We start from the raw sequence: 16,363 nt of genomic DNA on the forward strand, positions 1-16,363 counted from the left end.
ATGATGGACCAATGAGCATGTGCAGCTCCCTCAGGCAGAGCCACCCTCCCACTGGAGCTCTGAGTCACCTGTAGTGTACCCTGAGGCCAGCCCCACAGCCCACAGGAAGGACACTCACACAGGCATGTTGATGAGGCATGAACTGGCCTCCCCACCCCAACTCCCGCTCTGCTCCGCTCCACGCCCTGACTCTTCCCTCCACACCCACCCTGGTTCTCACCAAGGACCCTCTCCCCTCTGAATGAGGCCTCTCCCCTGACCCCACCCTCTTTACCACTGCTCCCCCTGCCACACTGCCAGGCCCCCTTCCCTGGTCTAACTACTTTCCCATTGCTGAATGCGGGCACGAATTCCCAGGACGGCCAGCTCCTCTGTCCTCCTGCTGGTGTCTAAAGCAGGAAGGTGCTTTCCTCCCTGGGGCACAGACTCCTGACCTCAGGGGGACAGGATGATTCCTTCTAGCCATTTATGGGACAGATTTATGTTCTGCTCCAAGGAAACTTCTGTGAGTTTCTTCTATTTTTGAGAAACACAATACCTATCAATCAAGTGAACTCTCATAGGGTGGAATAAATTTTTGGCAGCTCCACTTCACCCCACCCAAGAAGCCTCCTGGTAAATTGCTGCCTGTGTGTGCAGTCTGCTTGCCCACCTGGGACAGGAGCCCACAGCTTGTACGTGGGCCCCTTACCCTATGTGTTGAAAACCTAAATCACAGAGGACCAAAAGACAACAGAAGGAGAGTTAGACAATATCAGGATGATGGTTTCCTAAGCATATCACCAGAAGCAGACACCATAAAGGAAAAAAGATTTTCCCATATTAAAAAAAAGATTGGGGCTAGGTGTGGTGGTTCACACCTGTAATCCCAGCAATCTGGGAGGCAGAGGAAGGTGGATCACTTGAGGTCAGGAGTTCGAGACCAGCCTGGCCAACATGGTGAAACCCGTCTCTACTAAAAATACAAAAATTAGCTGAGCACGGTGGCTCACACCTGTAATCCCAGCACTTTGGGAGCCAAGGCGGGTGGATCACCTGTGGTCAGGAGTTCAAGACCAGACTGGCCAACGTGGTGAAACCCCATCTCTACTAAAAATACAAAAAATTAGCCGGGCATGGTGCCTGCAATCCCAGCTACTTGGAAGGCTGAGGTAGGAGAATGGTTTGAACCCGGGAGGCAGAAGTTGCAGTGAGCCGAGATCCTGCCACTGCACCCCAGCCTGGGCAACAAGAGTGAAACTCGGTCTCGAAAATAAAAAATAAAAATACGAAAATTAGCCAGGCATGGTGGTGTGCGCTATAATCCCAGTTACTTGGGAGGCTGAGGCAGAAGAATCGCTTGAACCTGGGAGATAAGGGTTGCAGTGAGCCAAGATCAAGCCATTGCACTCCAGCCTGGGCGACAAGAGTAAAACTCTATCTCATATATATAAAAATTAGCTGGGCATAGTGGTGTGTGGCTGTAATCCCAGTTACTTGGGAAGCTGAGGCAAGATAATTGCTTGAACCAGGGAGGTGGAGGCTGCAGTGAGCTGAGATAGCACCACTGCACTCCAGTCTGGGTAACAGAGTGAGACTCTGTCTCTAAATAAATAAATAACAAATATGAACCTCCAAGTTGAAATGAGGGACCATATCTGCACATTTAATTCCCTTCCATCCTAAAACCACGGAAAAAAAAAGGAAGAATGGAAATGGTCGCCTCAACAGCCTTTTAGAAGCTGGAAAACTGATGGCCCAGTGGTAATGTACACAGCAAGAGGACCAAGAAACCAGAGTCCTAAGTAACCCTGAGGAGGGGGAGAGCCCTAGGTCTTTGCCAGGTTGTGGCCAGGCTGCAACACGTGCTCTGGGACAGAGGGTTAAAGCTGTCCCTGTATCCCCCACACCCCAATTTCACACTGTGGGTAGCTGCTCCCACACCAGGTGACCACAGGAGGTATACTCTTTGGAAAAGCATGAAACAGATAGTCACTGGATGAGGGGGTCAACCACCCAGTTGAAAAGGCACAGGTAGGACACTGAGAGAGGTGGACTGCGTGGTCATCTGTGCTCTGGTCTGAGTGACTAGATTGATGCACACTAACTGCCGAGACCCACTGGGCCATCAGCCTCCTCCATCCCAGTGAGCAGCAGGCTGGCAGCCAGGCCTTCACCCATAGCCTGGTGTCTGGAAGACCATGCTCTAGGGCAGGGTCTCCAATCCCTGGGCCACAGACCAGTACAGGTCTGTGGGCTGTTAGAAACCAGGCCTCACAGCAGTAGGTGAGCAAGCATTACCGTCTGAGGTCCGCCTCCTGTCAGATAAGCGGTGGCATCGGATTCTCATAGGAGCACAAACCCCACTATGAACTGTGCATGTGAGGGATCCAGGTCGCACACTCCTTATGAGAGTCTAATGCCTGATGACCTGAGGTGGAACAATTTCATCCTAAAACCATCCTCATCTGCCAGTCTGTAGAAAAATTGTCTTCTGTGAAACCGGTCCTTGGTGCCAAAACTGTTGGGGACCATTGTTCTGGAGGAAGGACTCAGAATCTGCAGCCAGATGAGCCTTCAATGAAGTTCCCAGTCAACAAGCTTCACATGCTGGAAGAGACTCCTAGGCTTTGGAGGGCCCCTCTCAGAGTGAGCAACCAGCCAAGGGCAGCCAAATGCCATTAACATGGCCAATAAAGACCCCAAAAGAAAAGAGTAATTTAAGGTAACAGAAATTCAGCAAGAAGGAAATGTAGAATTTATTAGGCCAGGTGCAGTGGTTCACACCTGTAATCTCAGTACTTTCAGAGGCTGAGACGAGAGGATCACTTGAGGTCAGGAGTTTCATTTTGTTGCTTTTTTTTCTTTTGAGACACAGTCCCGCTCTGTTGCCCAGGCTGGAGTACAGTGGCATGATCTTGGCTCACTGCAACCTCCACCTCCCAGGTTCAAGTGATTCTTCTGTCTCAGCCTCCCAAGTAGCTGGGACTATAGGCGCGTGTTACCATGCCCAGCTAATTTTTGTATTTTTAGTAGAGACGGGGTTTCACCATATTGACCAGGCTGGTCTTGAACTCTTGACCTTGTGATCTGCCCGCCTTGGCCTCCCAAAGTGCTGGGATTACGGGCGTGAGCCACCACATCCGGCTGAGATCAGGAGTTTGAGACCAGCCTGGGCAACATCACAAGATCCCATCTCTACAAAAAATAAAAATACTTGCCAGGAGTGGTGGTGCATGCCTATAGTCCCAGCTACTTGGGAGGCTGAGGTGGGAGGATCACTTGAGCCCAGGAGTTCGAGGCCACAGTGAGCCATGAACACATCACTGCATTCCAGCCTGGGCAATAAAGTGAAAATTTACTAAAAAAACAGAATTTATTATAATACATATAAATATTATACTACATTGTATCCATTTAACAGGAACCGGTGCTATAAAAAGGGAAAAGTCAGATTATGAAAAAGGAAAAAAAGGAGTTCTTGGAAATAAAAGCATGTTAGCAGTGAAAGGTCAAAGACAAAATTGTGGAAATCACTTAGAGAGCAGAGCTAAAAGAAAAAGAGACAGAAAACAGGAGATAAAAGATGAAATTAGAGGCCCAAAGAGTGAACATTAAACACTCCAGCAGAGGAAGTGTAGGGAGTGAGATTCCCCTGAAATGACTCAAGGGAACTTCCCGAGTAGAGCAGGACTTGAGTTTGGGGATCAAGGCAAGTCACTGTGAGGCTCAGAGCCAGCACCTCAGGAGAAAGACAAGGCCAGCACAAGGGCAGCACAGTGGAACGTCATTTTAAATCCCCCAGTTAGCATGTCCCACCAGGGGGCCTAGATGCACCCAAACTGGCATGGTCTCCAGAAAGTTAATTCCCAGGAGTCCCTTCTCAGGAAACTAGCAGAATGAGGGAATAAATCACAAAGGATGAGACACGGGATATAGGAAACAAGGGACCCAACAAAGGAGGGCAACAGTCCTAGTCTGGACAGACAAACAACAGACAAGCACGCTGAGGGCTGTCACACCATGCCTGCGGCCACTGCCTAGAGGGTTCCAGAAGGGAGGTCCAAGAGGGTCACCGCCCACCTCCTTTGGGAGGCCAAAGTGGGTGGATCACTTGAGACCACAGGTTTGAACTGAAACTGACAGACAGCCCACTCGCACTAAGCCTGAAGATAACTGTACTGAGACACAACCGGAAAATAAAGGAAGAATAGGAATAGATACACAGAAAACTGGGCAAACAGTGTTCAAAAGGCAATTCTTTCCTAGGAAAAAAGTTAACAAGCAATTGCAGTACACCACTATGCTCAGCTCTGAATATCATTTGTGTAGGCAGAAAACATACACATTCATTACTGATTTATGCAGAAAGTAAAATACTGGAAGAATGAGGGAGGAGAAGCAGAGATAATGGCGATGGAAGGGAGCTACAGAGCAAGCCAACAGATAAATGTAAAATGCCAAGTTGCAAGAGCGGCACACGCCTATTACCTAGAATCAGAGGTATATGCCGGAAGAAAGCTCAGATGTAAAGGCAGTTGCTACCTCTGGGGAGAACTGGCAGAGTTGGAACCACGGTAGTTTCTTGTCTTTATACAGTTTATGTGATATATTATGTTGATAAAATTTAAAGTAATTAAAAATTAAATGAGGCTGAGAGTGGTGGCTCATGCTTGAGCCCAGGAGTTCAAGACAGGCCTGGGCAATATAGTGAAACCCCATCTCTACAAAAAATACAACAACTTAGCCAGTTATAGTGGTGCATGCCTGCAGTCCCAGCAACTTGGGGGCTGAGGTGGGAGGATTTCTTGAGCCCAGGAGGCGGAGGCTGCAGCAAGCCGAGATCGTGTCACTACACTACAGCCTGGGTAAAAGGGTAAGACCCTGTCTCAAAAAAAAAAATTGTTTTTAATAAAATTAAATGACAAAATGCACATAAAGAGTGTCATAGAGAAATACTCAGCAAACAATAGCTATTAAGAAGGGTCATGTGGCCGGGTGCAGTGGCTCACACCTGTAATCCCAACATTTTGGGAAGCTGAGATGGGTGGATCACCTGAGGTGGGGAGTTTGAGACCAGCCTGAACAACATGGAGAAAATCCGTTTCTACTGAAAATACAAAATTAGCCAGGTGTGGTGGCACATGCCTGTAAACTCAGCTACTCATTTGGCTGAGGCAGGAGAATCGCTTGAACCCGGGAGGCAGAGGTTGCAGTGAGCCGAGATCGCGCCACTGCACTCCAGCCTGGGTGACAGAGCTAGACTCCATCTCAAAACAAAAAAACAAAAAAACCTGCCACATATTCCTTCTGCAAGTGGTCCCACAGTCAGCGCATGGATGGAGTTGGAAGGGACCTCCAGGTGAGTGAGGCCAATGGCACAGGCAAAGCAGTTCCTCCCACCCCCACCAATCTGAGAGGTGCCTTCTGGCTCAAAGGCCTCACCACACTCCCAGGCAGAAAAGCCCCTTCCCTGTCCTCCACCAGTGCAGGGCTTGTTCTCATCTAGCCTTCTGACCTTCATGAGGTCTCTAGACAGCTATAGGGTGGCATCCCACACTGTCCCTAGACTTCTTCCAATCCTGCAGCCAATTTACTGCCCCACTGCCCAGGTGGTTTCATCTCTAAGGCAGGAAATGATGAGATACCGATTGTTTAGTCATCAATGTACCCAAAGCAAACACATGGCCTCTCCACCTCTCAGGTAGCTGAGAGCACATTTGTCAAACTGTATCCCAAACAGACTGCAACTTTTCCTTTACTGGAACTTCTACATTCTGGTTCTTTTGCTTTTTAAAGAAACATAAAAGTGTTTTTTAACAAGATAAAAATATATACTTCAGAATTTAACTCTCCACCCACATGTAGGAATGGATATTTTGGTCTTGCAGAAAGAAAATCTCGAATCATACCAATACAGGAGATTTCAAACACTGTACACCCCTCTGGACTGCTTGATGACACTTTCTTGCCTCTATTCTCAAGATCTCTCAACTCCCAGTAAACGAGATCATTGAAAGAACTAACCTGCAGAAAAGGCTGCTGTCCTTCAAACTGTGTGCTATTGTCTAAGCTAGTTCAGAAGAATACACGAGCTTCCTTCACATACTCCAATCTGTTGATTTGACTTCTAAAGAACCAGCAGAGCTGGAAAGGCCTTGAGATCTCTGTCCTGGTGCTGGCCTGGGGCTTCCCTACGTCTAGCCTGAAAGTGTCCCCACTCACCAGCAGGAAAGCATATGGCAAGGATGAGATCTGCCAACCCAAATGCTGATCTCACATGGCTCTGTGGTATTTGGTGGGGGTGGGGAAGCTCGATCTTTTAGAGATCTGCACTCAAGTACTCATAGTTGAAATCATCTGGTGTCTGGGATGTGATTTAAAATAGTCCAGGAGGTGGTGAGGAAGGGTGGGTGAAGAAACACTGGCCATATGTTGCTAACTCTCAAAGTAGTTGGGAGACCATTTTTCTATTATCTCTACTTCTGGGAACACTTGAAAAAGTCCATAACAAACTTTTTTTTTTAAAGGAAGGCAAATGCTTATCTCAAGCCTGTGGGATGACTGTGTATGATCCACACCTCATGTGAACCTGGGCTGTGAGCATGCAGGTCCCAGCCAGACTGAGCATGCAGGTCCCAGCCAGACTCCATCCTGGGAGAGAACACAACTTAAGCCATGGGAAACCTGTAACTCAAAACTGAACTCACAGTCACAGCCTAGTTTCAGTTTAAAAATACATGTGTATATGTATTTACATATTTAAAATGCATACATATCAAGCTATAAGCACACACAGGACTGGTGGAAATATATCAATATGTCAGTAACAGCCAGCTCTGGGGAGAGAGTATGGAAAACACCTTCCTGTTTTTCAGTCCTCTACAATGTTATCTGGAATGGAATGAAGTACTACACCCACAAGTCCTGAAGCTACTGACCAAAACAGGAGGGAGAGACGGGACCAGGGATGCCATGACTGGAGTCTGATGGTTTCCACCATGCCCCATCCTCTCATCCCACAGTCTTTCTTCACATCTGCTCTGCCCACCACAGCCCTGCTCTGGAGTTCTCTGCTCTGCCCCTTCTGCCATCCCCACCTAGGCAGATGGGTTTCATCCAGCCTCCAGGGCGGCCCACCCACTTGTTCCTGCAGCAGGCTGCTCTTCCCAGGTTTGCTTCCCCATCTCCCACTGGCTGTTGGAAATTTCACCCGCACCCACTCCGCACATCATCACCTTACACCCAGCCCTCAGATCAGTAGAGAGGCTGCGGCAGGAGAACTGGTGGAGTGCATACCAGTGGCTTCCTCCTCCCTTCCTCCTGCAAATTCATAGACACATGCACACAGAACACGAGCATTCACACATGGAACCACCAAATCCTACCACTTATTTCCTTGTGGGCTCCCTCCCTCCTAGATCATCCTTTCCATTCCTTTTTTTCTTTTTTTAAATCATCTTTTCCATTCCTACTGTCACTGCACCCAGTAAATTTCAATGTGCATTCAAAATCAATGACAGAGCCTGTTATAAAGGCAGGTTCCTTGACAATGCCAGGTGTTGGCAAGGATGTCTAGCAAGTGGAACTCCCTCACATTTTGCTGGTGGGAATGTAAACTAGTACCACTTGGGAAGAGTGTTCAGCAGAATATGCTAAGAGACACATCCCCTGACCCAGCCCTCTATTTAACTTCTAGGTGCACAGCCCAGAGAATTAAGTGCATATATTTATCAGAAGACATGACCAAAGTCATTCCTGGTGTTGCCTTCATGTAGCCAACACCTGGAACTAACACCAAAGTTCATTAGGCACAAAACAAAAAAGTAATCTGGAACAGAGTCCTCCATGGAATAACACATCATAAACAAGAACAGGCTGGGCATGGTGGCTCACGCCTATAAGCCCAGTATGTTGGGAGGCCAAGGCAGGTGGATCACCTGAGGTCAGGAGTTCAACACCAGCCTGCCCAACATGGCGAAACCCCATCTCTACTAAAAATACAAAAATTAGCCAGGCACAGTGGTGCACGCCTGTAGTCCCAGCTACTCTGGAGGCTGAGGTAGGTGAATCACGTGAACCCTGGAGGCGGAGGTTGCAGTGAGCTGAGATTGAGCCACTGCACTCCAGCATAGGCAACAGAGCAAGACTCTGTCTCAAAAACAGATAGATAGATAAATAAGGCCGGGCATGGTGGCTCACACCTGTAATCCCACCACTTTGGGAGGCTGAGGTCGGGGACCACGGGGTCAGGAGATAGAGACCATCCCAGCTAACACGGTGAAACCCCAACTCTACTAAAAAACTACAAAAAAAATTAGCCATTTGTGGTGGCAGGTGCCTGTAGTCCCAGCTACTCGGGAGGCTGAGGCAGGAGAATGGTATGAACCTGGGAGGCAGAGCTTGCAATGAGCCAAGATCGGGCCACTACACTTCAGCCTGGGCAACAGAGCAAGACTCCGTCTCAAAAAAAAAAAAAAGGCTGGGCACGGTGGCTCACTTCTGTAATCCCAGCACTTTGGGAGGCCAAGGTGGGTGGATCCCCTGAGGTCAGGAGTTCGAGACCAGCCTGGCCAACATGGTAAAACCCCATCTCTACTAAAAATACGAAAATTAAGGGCTGGGAGCGGTGGCTCACACCTGTAATCCCAGCACTTTGGGAGGCTGAGGTGGGCAGATCATGAGGTCAGGAGATGGAGACCATCCTGGCTAACATGGTGAAACCCCGTCTCTACTAAAAATACAAAAAAATTAGCAAGGCATGGTGGCGGGCGCCTACAGTCCCAGCTACTCAGAGGCTGAGGAAGGAGAATGGCATGAACCCAGGAGGCGGAGTTTGCAGTGAGCCGAGATCGCGCCACTGACTCCAGCCTAGGCGACACAGCAAGACTCCATCTCAAAAAACCAAATGAAATAAAAATACAAAAATTAGCCAGGTATGGTGGTGTGTGTCTATAATCCCAGCTCCTCGGGAGGCTGAGGCAGGAGAATTGCTGGAACCTAGGAGGCAGAGGTTGCAGAGAGCCAAGATTGTGCTACTGTACTCCAGCCTGGGTAACAGAGTGAGACTCTGTCTCAAAAAAAAAAAAAAAAAAAGAACTGCTGCTGCCTGTGAGGATAAATTTCACACATGATGCACACGATTGTACAGAGGCCTGTAATCCCAGCACTCTGGGAGGCTGAAGCAGGTGGACTGCTTGAGCCCAGGAGTTCGAGACCAGCCTGGGAAACATGGCAAAACCCCATTTCTACAAAAAACACAAAAATTAGCAGGGCGTGGGGGTGAGCACATGTAGTACCAGCTACTGGGGAGGCTGAGGTGGGAAGATTGCTTGAGCCCAGGAGATCGAGACTGCAGTGAGCCAAGATTGCACCATTGCACGCTACCCTGGGCAATAGGGCAGACCCTGTCTCAAAAAAAAAAGAAGGCACAGAGTGTGATTGCAGAGATTCCAAATGTCTCCCTGGCCATGGAAGTCAGAAGAGTGGTGCAGTTTGCCCTGGCTGGATGCAAATCTGAGGAGTATGAATAGTTCTCTGGTGGCACACTCAAGACTGGAGGCATGTGTATCGTTTACTGTGATAGGGATTATACCTCAATTTAAATACCCCATAAAATAAGCAAGAGCTTTGAGCCCCGTGCCCCAGGACCCTGCCCTGTCCTTTGGTTGGCCTGAACGCCTACTACAGAGCACTTGACAGGGACTTCTCCCTCACATGAATGAAAGCAGACTGACAGCACTTGCAGGACGTATGGTGACCTACTGGGGCTTCTGAGGACGAACCCTGAGTTCTATTTCACAACAGGGGCTCCATCTCACACATGGCAGCCAGAACACTTCCTCAAAGGTCATGTCTGATGAGGAGGACTGAAAGGAAGCTTGGAAAGAGCAGAAGAGAAGGGCAGCAGGGACGTGGGATGAGTCACTTCTTAACCTACAAGCACTGCCTTCACCAAGCCCCAAGAGCTCACCAACACAAGAAGGAACAAGGGGGTACTCAGGCTGGGAAGAACAGAAGTTCCAGGGGTAGGGGTCTTGCTGGTCCCCTGCCTTTGGCCCAGATGTCCCTCATTCCCCTTCAACCCTCCAGCTCACACTTCACTCTTATGTGAGCCCCTATCTCTCCCCCAGATTCACAGGCACAGAGCTCAGAGAAGATGCTGGGGCCAAGGATTAAAACAAATCCTGCCAAAGAGAAGGGCCAGTTAAAAAAATTTTTTTAAAAAGACAGAAACAAATAAAAGGAAACAGAGTCCAGAAGGAGGGGGCCCCCAGGGAGTATGGGAAGATGGTATAAGTGAGAACGAGCTGGTGAATCCTGGGGAAGAGGATGCCTGAGTGCTTTTACTGTCCCTGCAACTCTCTGTACATTTGAAATATTCTCAAAATAAAAAGCTCAGGCCGGGTGCAATGGCTCACACCTGTAATCCCAGCACTTTGGGAGGACGAGGCAGGCAGATCACCTAAGGTCAGAAGTTTGAGACCAGCTTGGCCAACATGGTGAAATCCCCATCTGTAATAAAAATACAAAAATTAGCCAGGTGTGGTGGTACAAGCCTGTAATCCCAGCTACTCAGGAGGCTGAGGCACGAGAATTGATTGAACTCAGAAGGTGGAGGTTGCAGTAAGCCAAGGTCATGCCACTGCACTCCAGCCTGGGCAACAGAGCGAGACTGTCTCAAAAAAACATAAATAAATAAAAATAAAAACACCCTCAAAATAAGGAGACATGGGGCTTGGAAAAAAGGTAAACCATCTTCTCCAAGGACTCACTGCCCTAAATAACAGTTACCGCATGTCAAGCTGCTTAACCCAATCACGGGGCCTCTATTAACAGCCCTGCACCTAGGCTAGAGAGTCATTACTAAAGTTGAGGCGAACATCTCCCTTACAGGGTGACCGTTTAGAGGTAATTACGCCTTGGCTCTTATTCTATTCCTGTTTGTTCTCTAGCCCGTACTCCCCTTTGTCTTTAAATGTCTCAGGGCCAGGCACAGTGGCTCACACCTGTAATCCCAGCACCTTGGGAGGCGGAGGCAGCAGATCGCTCAAGCCCAGGAGTTGGAGACCAGCCAACATGGCAAAACCCTGTCTCTACAAAAAATACACAAATTAGCCGGGCATGGTGGCACACACCTGTGGTCCCAGCTACTTGGGAGGCTGATGTGGGAGGATCGCTTGAGCCCTGGAGGTGGAGGTTGCAGCGAGCCACAATCACGCTACTGCACTCCAGCCTGAGTGACAGAGTGAGACCCTGCCAAATAAATAAATAAATAAATAAATGTCTCAAAAAGAAAATCAACCATCACAAGCTGTGAGGGAAAAAAAACTTCAAAATGAGAAGTTCAGAATGGTTTAGGTAGCACTGACAGACAAAACCATGGCAGGCTTTAATTAAAGCCAGCACTGCTTTCCACAACCCTACATATAATTATTATGTACTTCATCTAGGCCAAGATATTGTGCTAAGAACTACAAGAGACACAGAGCTATGGTTCCAGGTACCACACTCAAGGAATTTCCAATGCTGTTGGCAAGGCAAAAAATAGTTAATCTGTTCAGTTCATGTTAGGATGCACTCAATGAGGGCTCTGGAGCCACCATAGGCTGAGCTAACCATCAGGGGTCAACCGGAGGGGATGAAGCCAAGGTCAAAGCTTCACCAGAGAAAGTCACAGAGACAGAGGAAGAGCCAGCCACTACAGCATCCAGAGAGGGCATGGTGTGGCACAAAGCTCTCGTGCCAACATGAAGAAAAGTAACTCGGAAGGACAGTGTCAAACTGAAAGGGAAAGGGCCTCAAGCTCCCTTGCATGGATGGAAAGGATGGAATCATCTTGGGAACGCTGGTCTGGCATTGAGGGCCCAGGTGAGAGAGGTCACATATCCTGAATACAGAGCACACAGTGATTTTCCACCTCAGATAACTAGCTATAGCCACCTCACTTACAGACAGGTCCACCCTATCTAAAGATTTCTGATGACAAAAGCAATATGCATTCATTCTTGACAAAAATACACACAGGTATACATGTAGTGAAAATTACATGGAAAATTAAAATCATGGCTGGGCACAGTGGCTAACGCCTATAATCCCACCACTTTGGGAGGCCGAGGTGGGCGGATCATTTGGGTCCAGGAGTTTGAGACCAGCCTGGCCAATATAATGAAACCCCATCTCTACTAAAAATACAAAAATTAGCTGAGTGTGGTTTTGCGCGCCTGTAATCCCAGCTACTCGGGAGGCTGAGGCAGAGAATCGCTTGAACCTGGGAGGCGGAGGCTGCAATGAGGCAAGATCACGCCACTGCACACCAGCCTGGGCGACAGAGCGAGACTCCATCTGAAACAAAGAAAAAATTAAAATCATTCATAACAGTTAAAGACATCTGTTTAATAAAACTCAGCCTGTACCATGCATCCTGCTTGGTAACAAGCACTTGTCGATGTTGACGCCTTATGGCAGTCCCTCCCATCAATGTCAACAGCAGCACGGAGCCCATCGCCTGCAGCTACAACTCTAACCAAGCTCCCACTGTTGGTCTGTTTCACACATCCCACTCCTGAGACAATGATGTGGCAATGAGCATCCTCATCACCATCAGGCTTTGAATACTTTCCTGATTGTGCCCTTGGAGGAAATAGACATTTTAAGGTACTGGTATAAACAGTATTGCCAAAAGGCCTTCCAGAAAAAATGGCTCTAATTTAAGTGTCCCCAGCTGAGCTGGCTGGTTGCCTGCATCTTCCTGTGGTGCTTCTGCCATCTCTACCTGAGGTGAATGTCCCCTCAGGACAGCCCCCATCACCATAGCAGCTGAATGGGCCTATAACAGTACTCAGAAAACTGGCACTGGACAGACTTACCAATCCCCCTGCTATAGCACTCCTGAGAGGCAGGAAATGATTGATTCAAGTTCCTGCCCTGAGAAGTTCAGACCAGGAGGAGATAAGCCTTCAAACAACCCAAGGGCAACCTAGAAACTCCTCACCAAGCCTGTGAAAAGAGCAAGGGGGTGGGGGCAGTGAAAAGAGCAAGGGGGTGGGGGCAGTGAAAAGAGCACGGGGGTGGGGGCAGCGGAAGGCCCAGCCTCCTTGGAGAACGGCTACACCACTCAGCCACGGAAAGGAAGGATCTTTGAGGCAGGCGAAAAAACTGGATGAAGAGCAGGGAGCAAGAACTGAGATTGTCTGAGGGTCCACTGCCAGCTTGGTATGATGGAGCACAGGTCAAGGAACTGGCAGGCAGGTGCAGACACTGCAGGAAGGGTCAAGACTAAGAACAGAATCCACAGACAGTGGGCAGCCACTAAAACACTCTGGGCATCAAAATAACTGGGGAGGACCAGGAGTAGTGGCTCATGCCTGTAATCCAACACTTTGGGAGGCAAAGGCAGGAGGATCACTTGAAGCCAAGAGTTCAAGGCCAGCCTGGGCAACAAACCAAGACCTGGTCTCTACCAAAAAAAAAAAAAAAAAAAAAAAAAAGAAAATTAGCCAGCCCATGGTGGCACCTGCCCTTAGTCCCAGCTATTTGGGAAGCTAAGGCAGGAAGATCACTTAAGCCCAGGAGTTGGAGGCTGCAGTGAACTATGATCGTACCGCTGCACTGGGGAACAGAGCAAGACCTTTTCTCAAAAAAAAGTAATAATAATTGTGTGGCAATCAAGTACATGAAACAAGAGTTAATAATCACTGAAGCAGAGTGGTGGCTATATGGACATAGGGGTCTTTATTCTATTTGGTTTTGTGATTTAAATTTTTCATTTGGAATTTTAAAAAATTCATTAAAATTCCTTAAAATGTTTTCCCTCCAGATATTTAACAGAAATTACTGTCCCAAGGAATGCTTTAAAGGGGGCTAGTACCCCACTGCCCTGCCATGACAGTGGCAGGGAGATAACCATGTGGTCATGGTCCTTCCTACCTTGGGATGCCCAGCATGGGTCCTTGACTGGCCACAGACACAGACAGCATCACAAACAGCAGTAACAGCTGGAAGACCTCTGGTCAGGGTGGATGTCAGGGCCTGCAACTGTGGTAGGCACGTGGGGTCACTTACAAAAGGGACCTGGTAGGGCTGGGGGCTAAGGTCTGAGGGGTACTGGTTGGCAGAGGCCAAAGATCAAAGGGGCTTGCCGGCTGGCTCTTCCTCTGCTGTTAGGGTCCAATGACCCACTGGAGCTGCTAAAGTTATAAAGAAGCCACCAGCATCAGGCCTCTTTACCGGGTCTCCCAGTACATTTGGCTTGGGTTAACTTTGAGCTGCTCCTCTCGCTCCCCTACTCCCAACAGCCTGCAACCTCTCTTTCCAAAATTAAAAGGTGGTTTGGGCCGAGCACAGTGACTCACGCCTGTAATCCCAGCACTTTGGGAGGCCGAGGTGGGTGGATTACCTGAGGTCAGGAGTTCGAGGCCAGTCTGACCAACATGGTGAAACCCCATCTCTACTAAAATACAAAAAATTAGCCAGGGATGGTGGCAGGATCCTGCAATCCCAGCTACTCGGGAGGCTGAGGCAGGAGAATCGCCTGAACCTGGGAGATGGGGGTTGCAGTGAGCCGAGATCATGCCACTGCACTCCAGCCCGGGCAACAAGAGTGAAACTCCATCTTAAAAAAAAAAAAAAAAAAAAAAAAAGGGGGGGGTTTGTCTGTCTTGTCCTGTTGTGGTTCAGCAACTATTTATTTATTTTTTTATTTTTTTATTTTTTTTGAGACAGAGTCTCGCTCTGCCGCCCAGGCTGGAGTGCAGTGGCGTGATCTTGGCTCACTGCAAGCTCCGCCTCCCGGGTTTACGCCATTCTCCTGCCTCAGCCTCCCGAGTAGCTGGGACTACAGGCACCTGCCACCTCGCCCAGCTAGTTTTTTTGTATTTTTTAGTAGAGACGGGGTTTCACCGTGTCAGCCAGGATGGTCTCGATCTCCTGACCTCGTGATCCGCCCGTCTCGGCCTCCCAAAGTGCTGGGATTACAGGCTTGAGCCACCACGCCCGGCCTATTTATTTTTTAGATGGAGTCTCGCTCTGTCACCCAGGCTGGAGTGAAGTGGCATGATCTTGATTGAGTGCAACCTCTGCCTTTCAGGTTCAATCGATTCTCCTGCCTCAGCCCCCCAAGTAGCTGGGACTACAGGTGTGTGCCACTATGCCTGGCTACTTTTTGTATTTTTAGTAGAGATGGGGTTTCATTATGTTGGCCAGGCTGGTCTTGAACTCTTGAGCTCAAGGAGGATATATATATATATATATATATATATAATATATACGTTACTTATATAAAATTTTATATATGTTCTCTATATAATATATATGCACACATATATACATACATACACATACATATACACACTATATATGTGTGTGTGTGTATATATATTTGGTTTTTTTTTGAGACTAAGTCTCCCTCTGTCGCTAGGCTGGAGTGCAGTGGCACAATCTTGGCTCATTGCAACCTCTGCCTCCTGGGTTCAAGCGATTCTCCTACCTCGGCCTTCTAAGCAGCTGGGACTACAGGCACCTGCCACCACGCCTGGCTGGTTTTTGTATTTTTAGTAGAGATGGGGTTTTCATCATGTTGGCCAGGCTGGTCTCGAACTCCTGACCTCAGGTGATCTGCCCGCCTCGGCTCCCCAAAGTGCTAGCCACCGTGCCCAGCCTAAATATATTTTTTGTAGAGCCAAGGCTTCACCATGTTGCCCAGGCTGGTCTCAAATTCCTGAGCTCAAGCAATCCACTCACCTTAGCCTCCCAAAGTGCTAGGATTACAGGCATGAGCCACCGCGCCCGGCCTTCGTAAACTTTATTATGAGATTTTTTGGCAACTTATTTTTTTAGCTCATCAGCTATCATTAGTGTTAGTGTATCTTATGTGTGGCCCAAAACAATTCTTCTTCTTCCTATGTGGCCCAGGGAAGCCAAAAGACTAGACACCCCTGATTTACAACATGCAGAGTAACTCTAAGCAGCTGTGGCCTCTCCTCTAGGCTTCATTTTCCTCATCTTATAAATGGGAGTAACATGTGCATCTACTGACAAAGCAAGCATGAAGAGGGGATGAGTCAACATCTGTCAACTCCTGCAACAGGGCTTGGCATAGCATGCCTGCCGCATGTCAGCTGCTGTTGAGAAAGCCCTGAACTCCTGAGCAGATGACTGAGGGCTCAGGTCACTGTCACGACTGGCCTAGAGGCTCAACAATCACTTCCTATTTGCCCATCAGGAGCCGCCCTATGGGGCATTTGGACTGTGAATGTGAAGAAAGGGACAGAAAGGGCCCCTAGCCTCAAGGAATGGACATTCTAGCAATAGGTTATACACAGATACCTGTAAGCCAGTGCAGTCACTTAGGTGACAACCAGGCTATGAAGCTGGAAAACAAGGG

At 48.4% G+C, this 16,363-nt stretch overlaps 1 protein-coding gene across 49 annotated transcripts in view; it reads right to left on the bottom strand.

Moving 5' to 3' along the window:
* The window catches only part of MED15 (mediator complex subunit 15), an 86,114-nt gene that overhangs the window by 62,202 nt on the left and 7,549 nt on the right, over nt 1-16,363 (bottom strand). For 7 of the 49 annotated variants that reach the window (XM_077950653.1, XM_077950629.1, XM_077950624.1 and 4 more), the window contains exon 2: nt 13,909-14,016. The exons of 34 other annotated variants lie outside the window; for them this stretch is intronic. In XM_077950653.1, the coding sequence (XP_077806779.1) occupies nt 13,909-13,958 (50 nt within the window). In that variant the 5' untranslated portion in view covers nt 13,959-14,016. Of the gene's footprint in view, nt 1-10,402; nt 10,495-11,117; nt 11,236-12,250; nt 12,325-13,908; nt 14,017-16,363 lie in introns of all 49 variants that reach the window. 8 more of the 49 variants (XM_077950648.1, XM_077950633.1, XM_077950626.1 and 5 more) reach the window with 3 other exon arrangements.

This window comes from Macaca mulatta, chromosome 10 (genome assembly GCF_049350105.2).
Source record: "Macaca mulatta isolate MMU2019108-1 chromosome 10, T2T-MMU8v2.0, whole genome shotgun sequence".
Taxonomy (NCBI): domain Eukaryota; kingdom Metazoa; phylum Chordata; class Mammalia; order Primates; family Cercopithecidae; genus Macaca; species Macaca mulatta.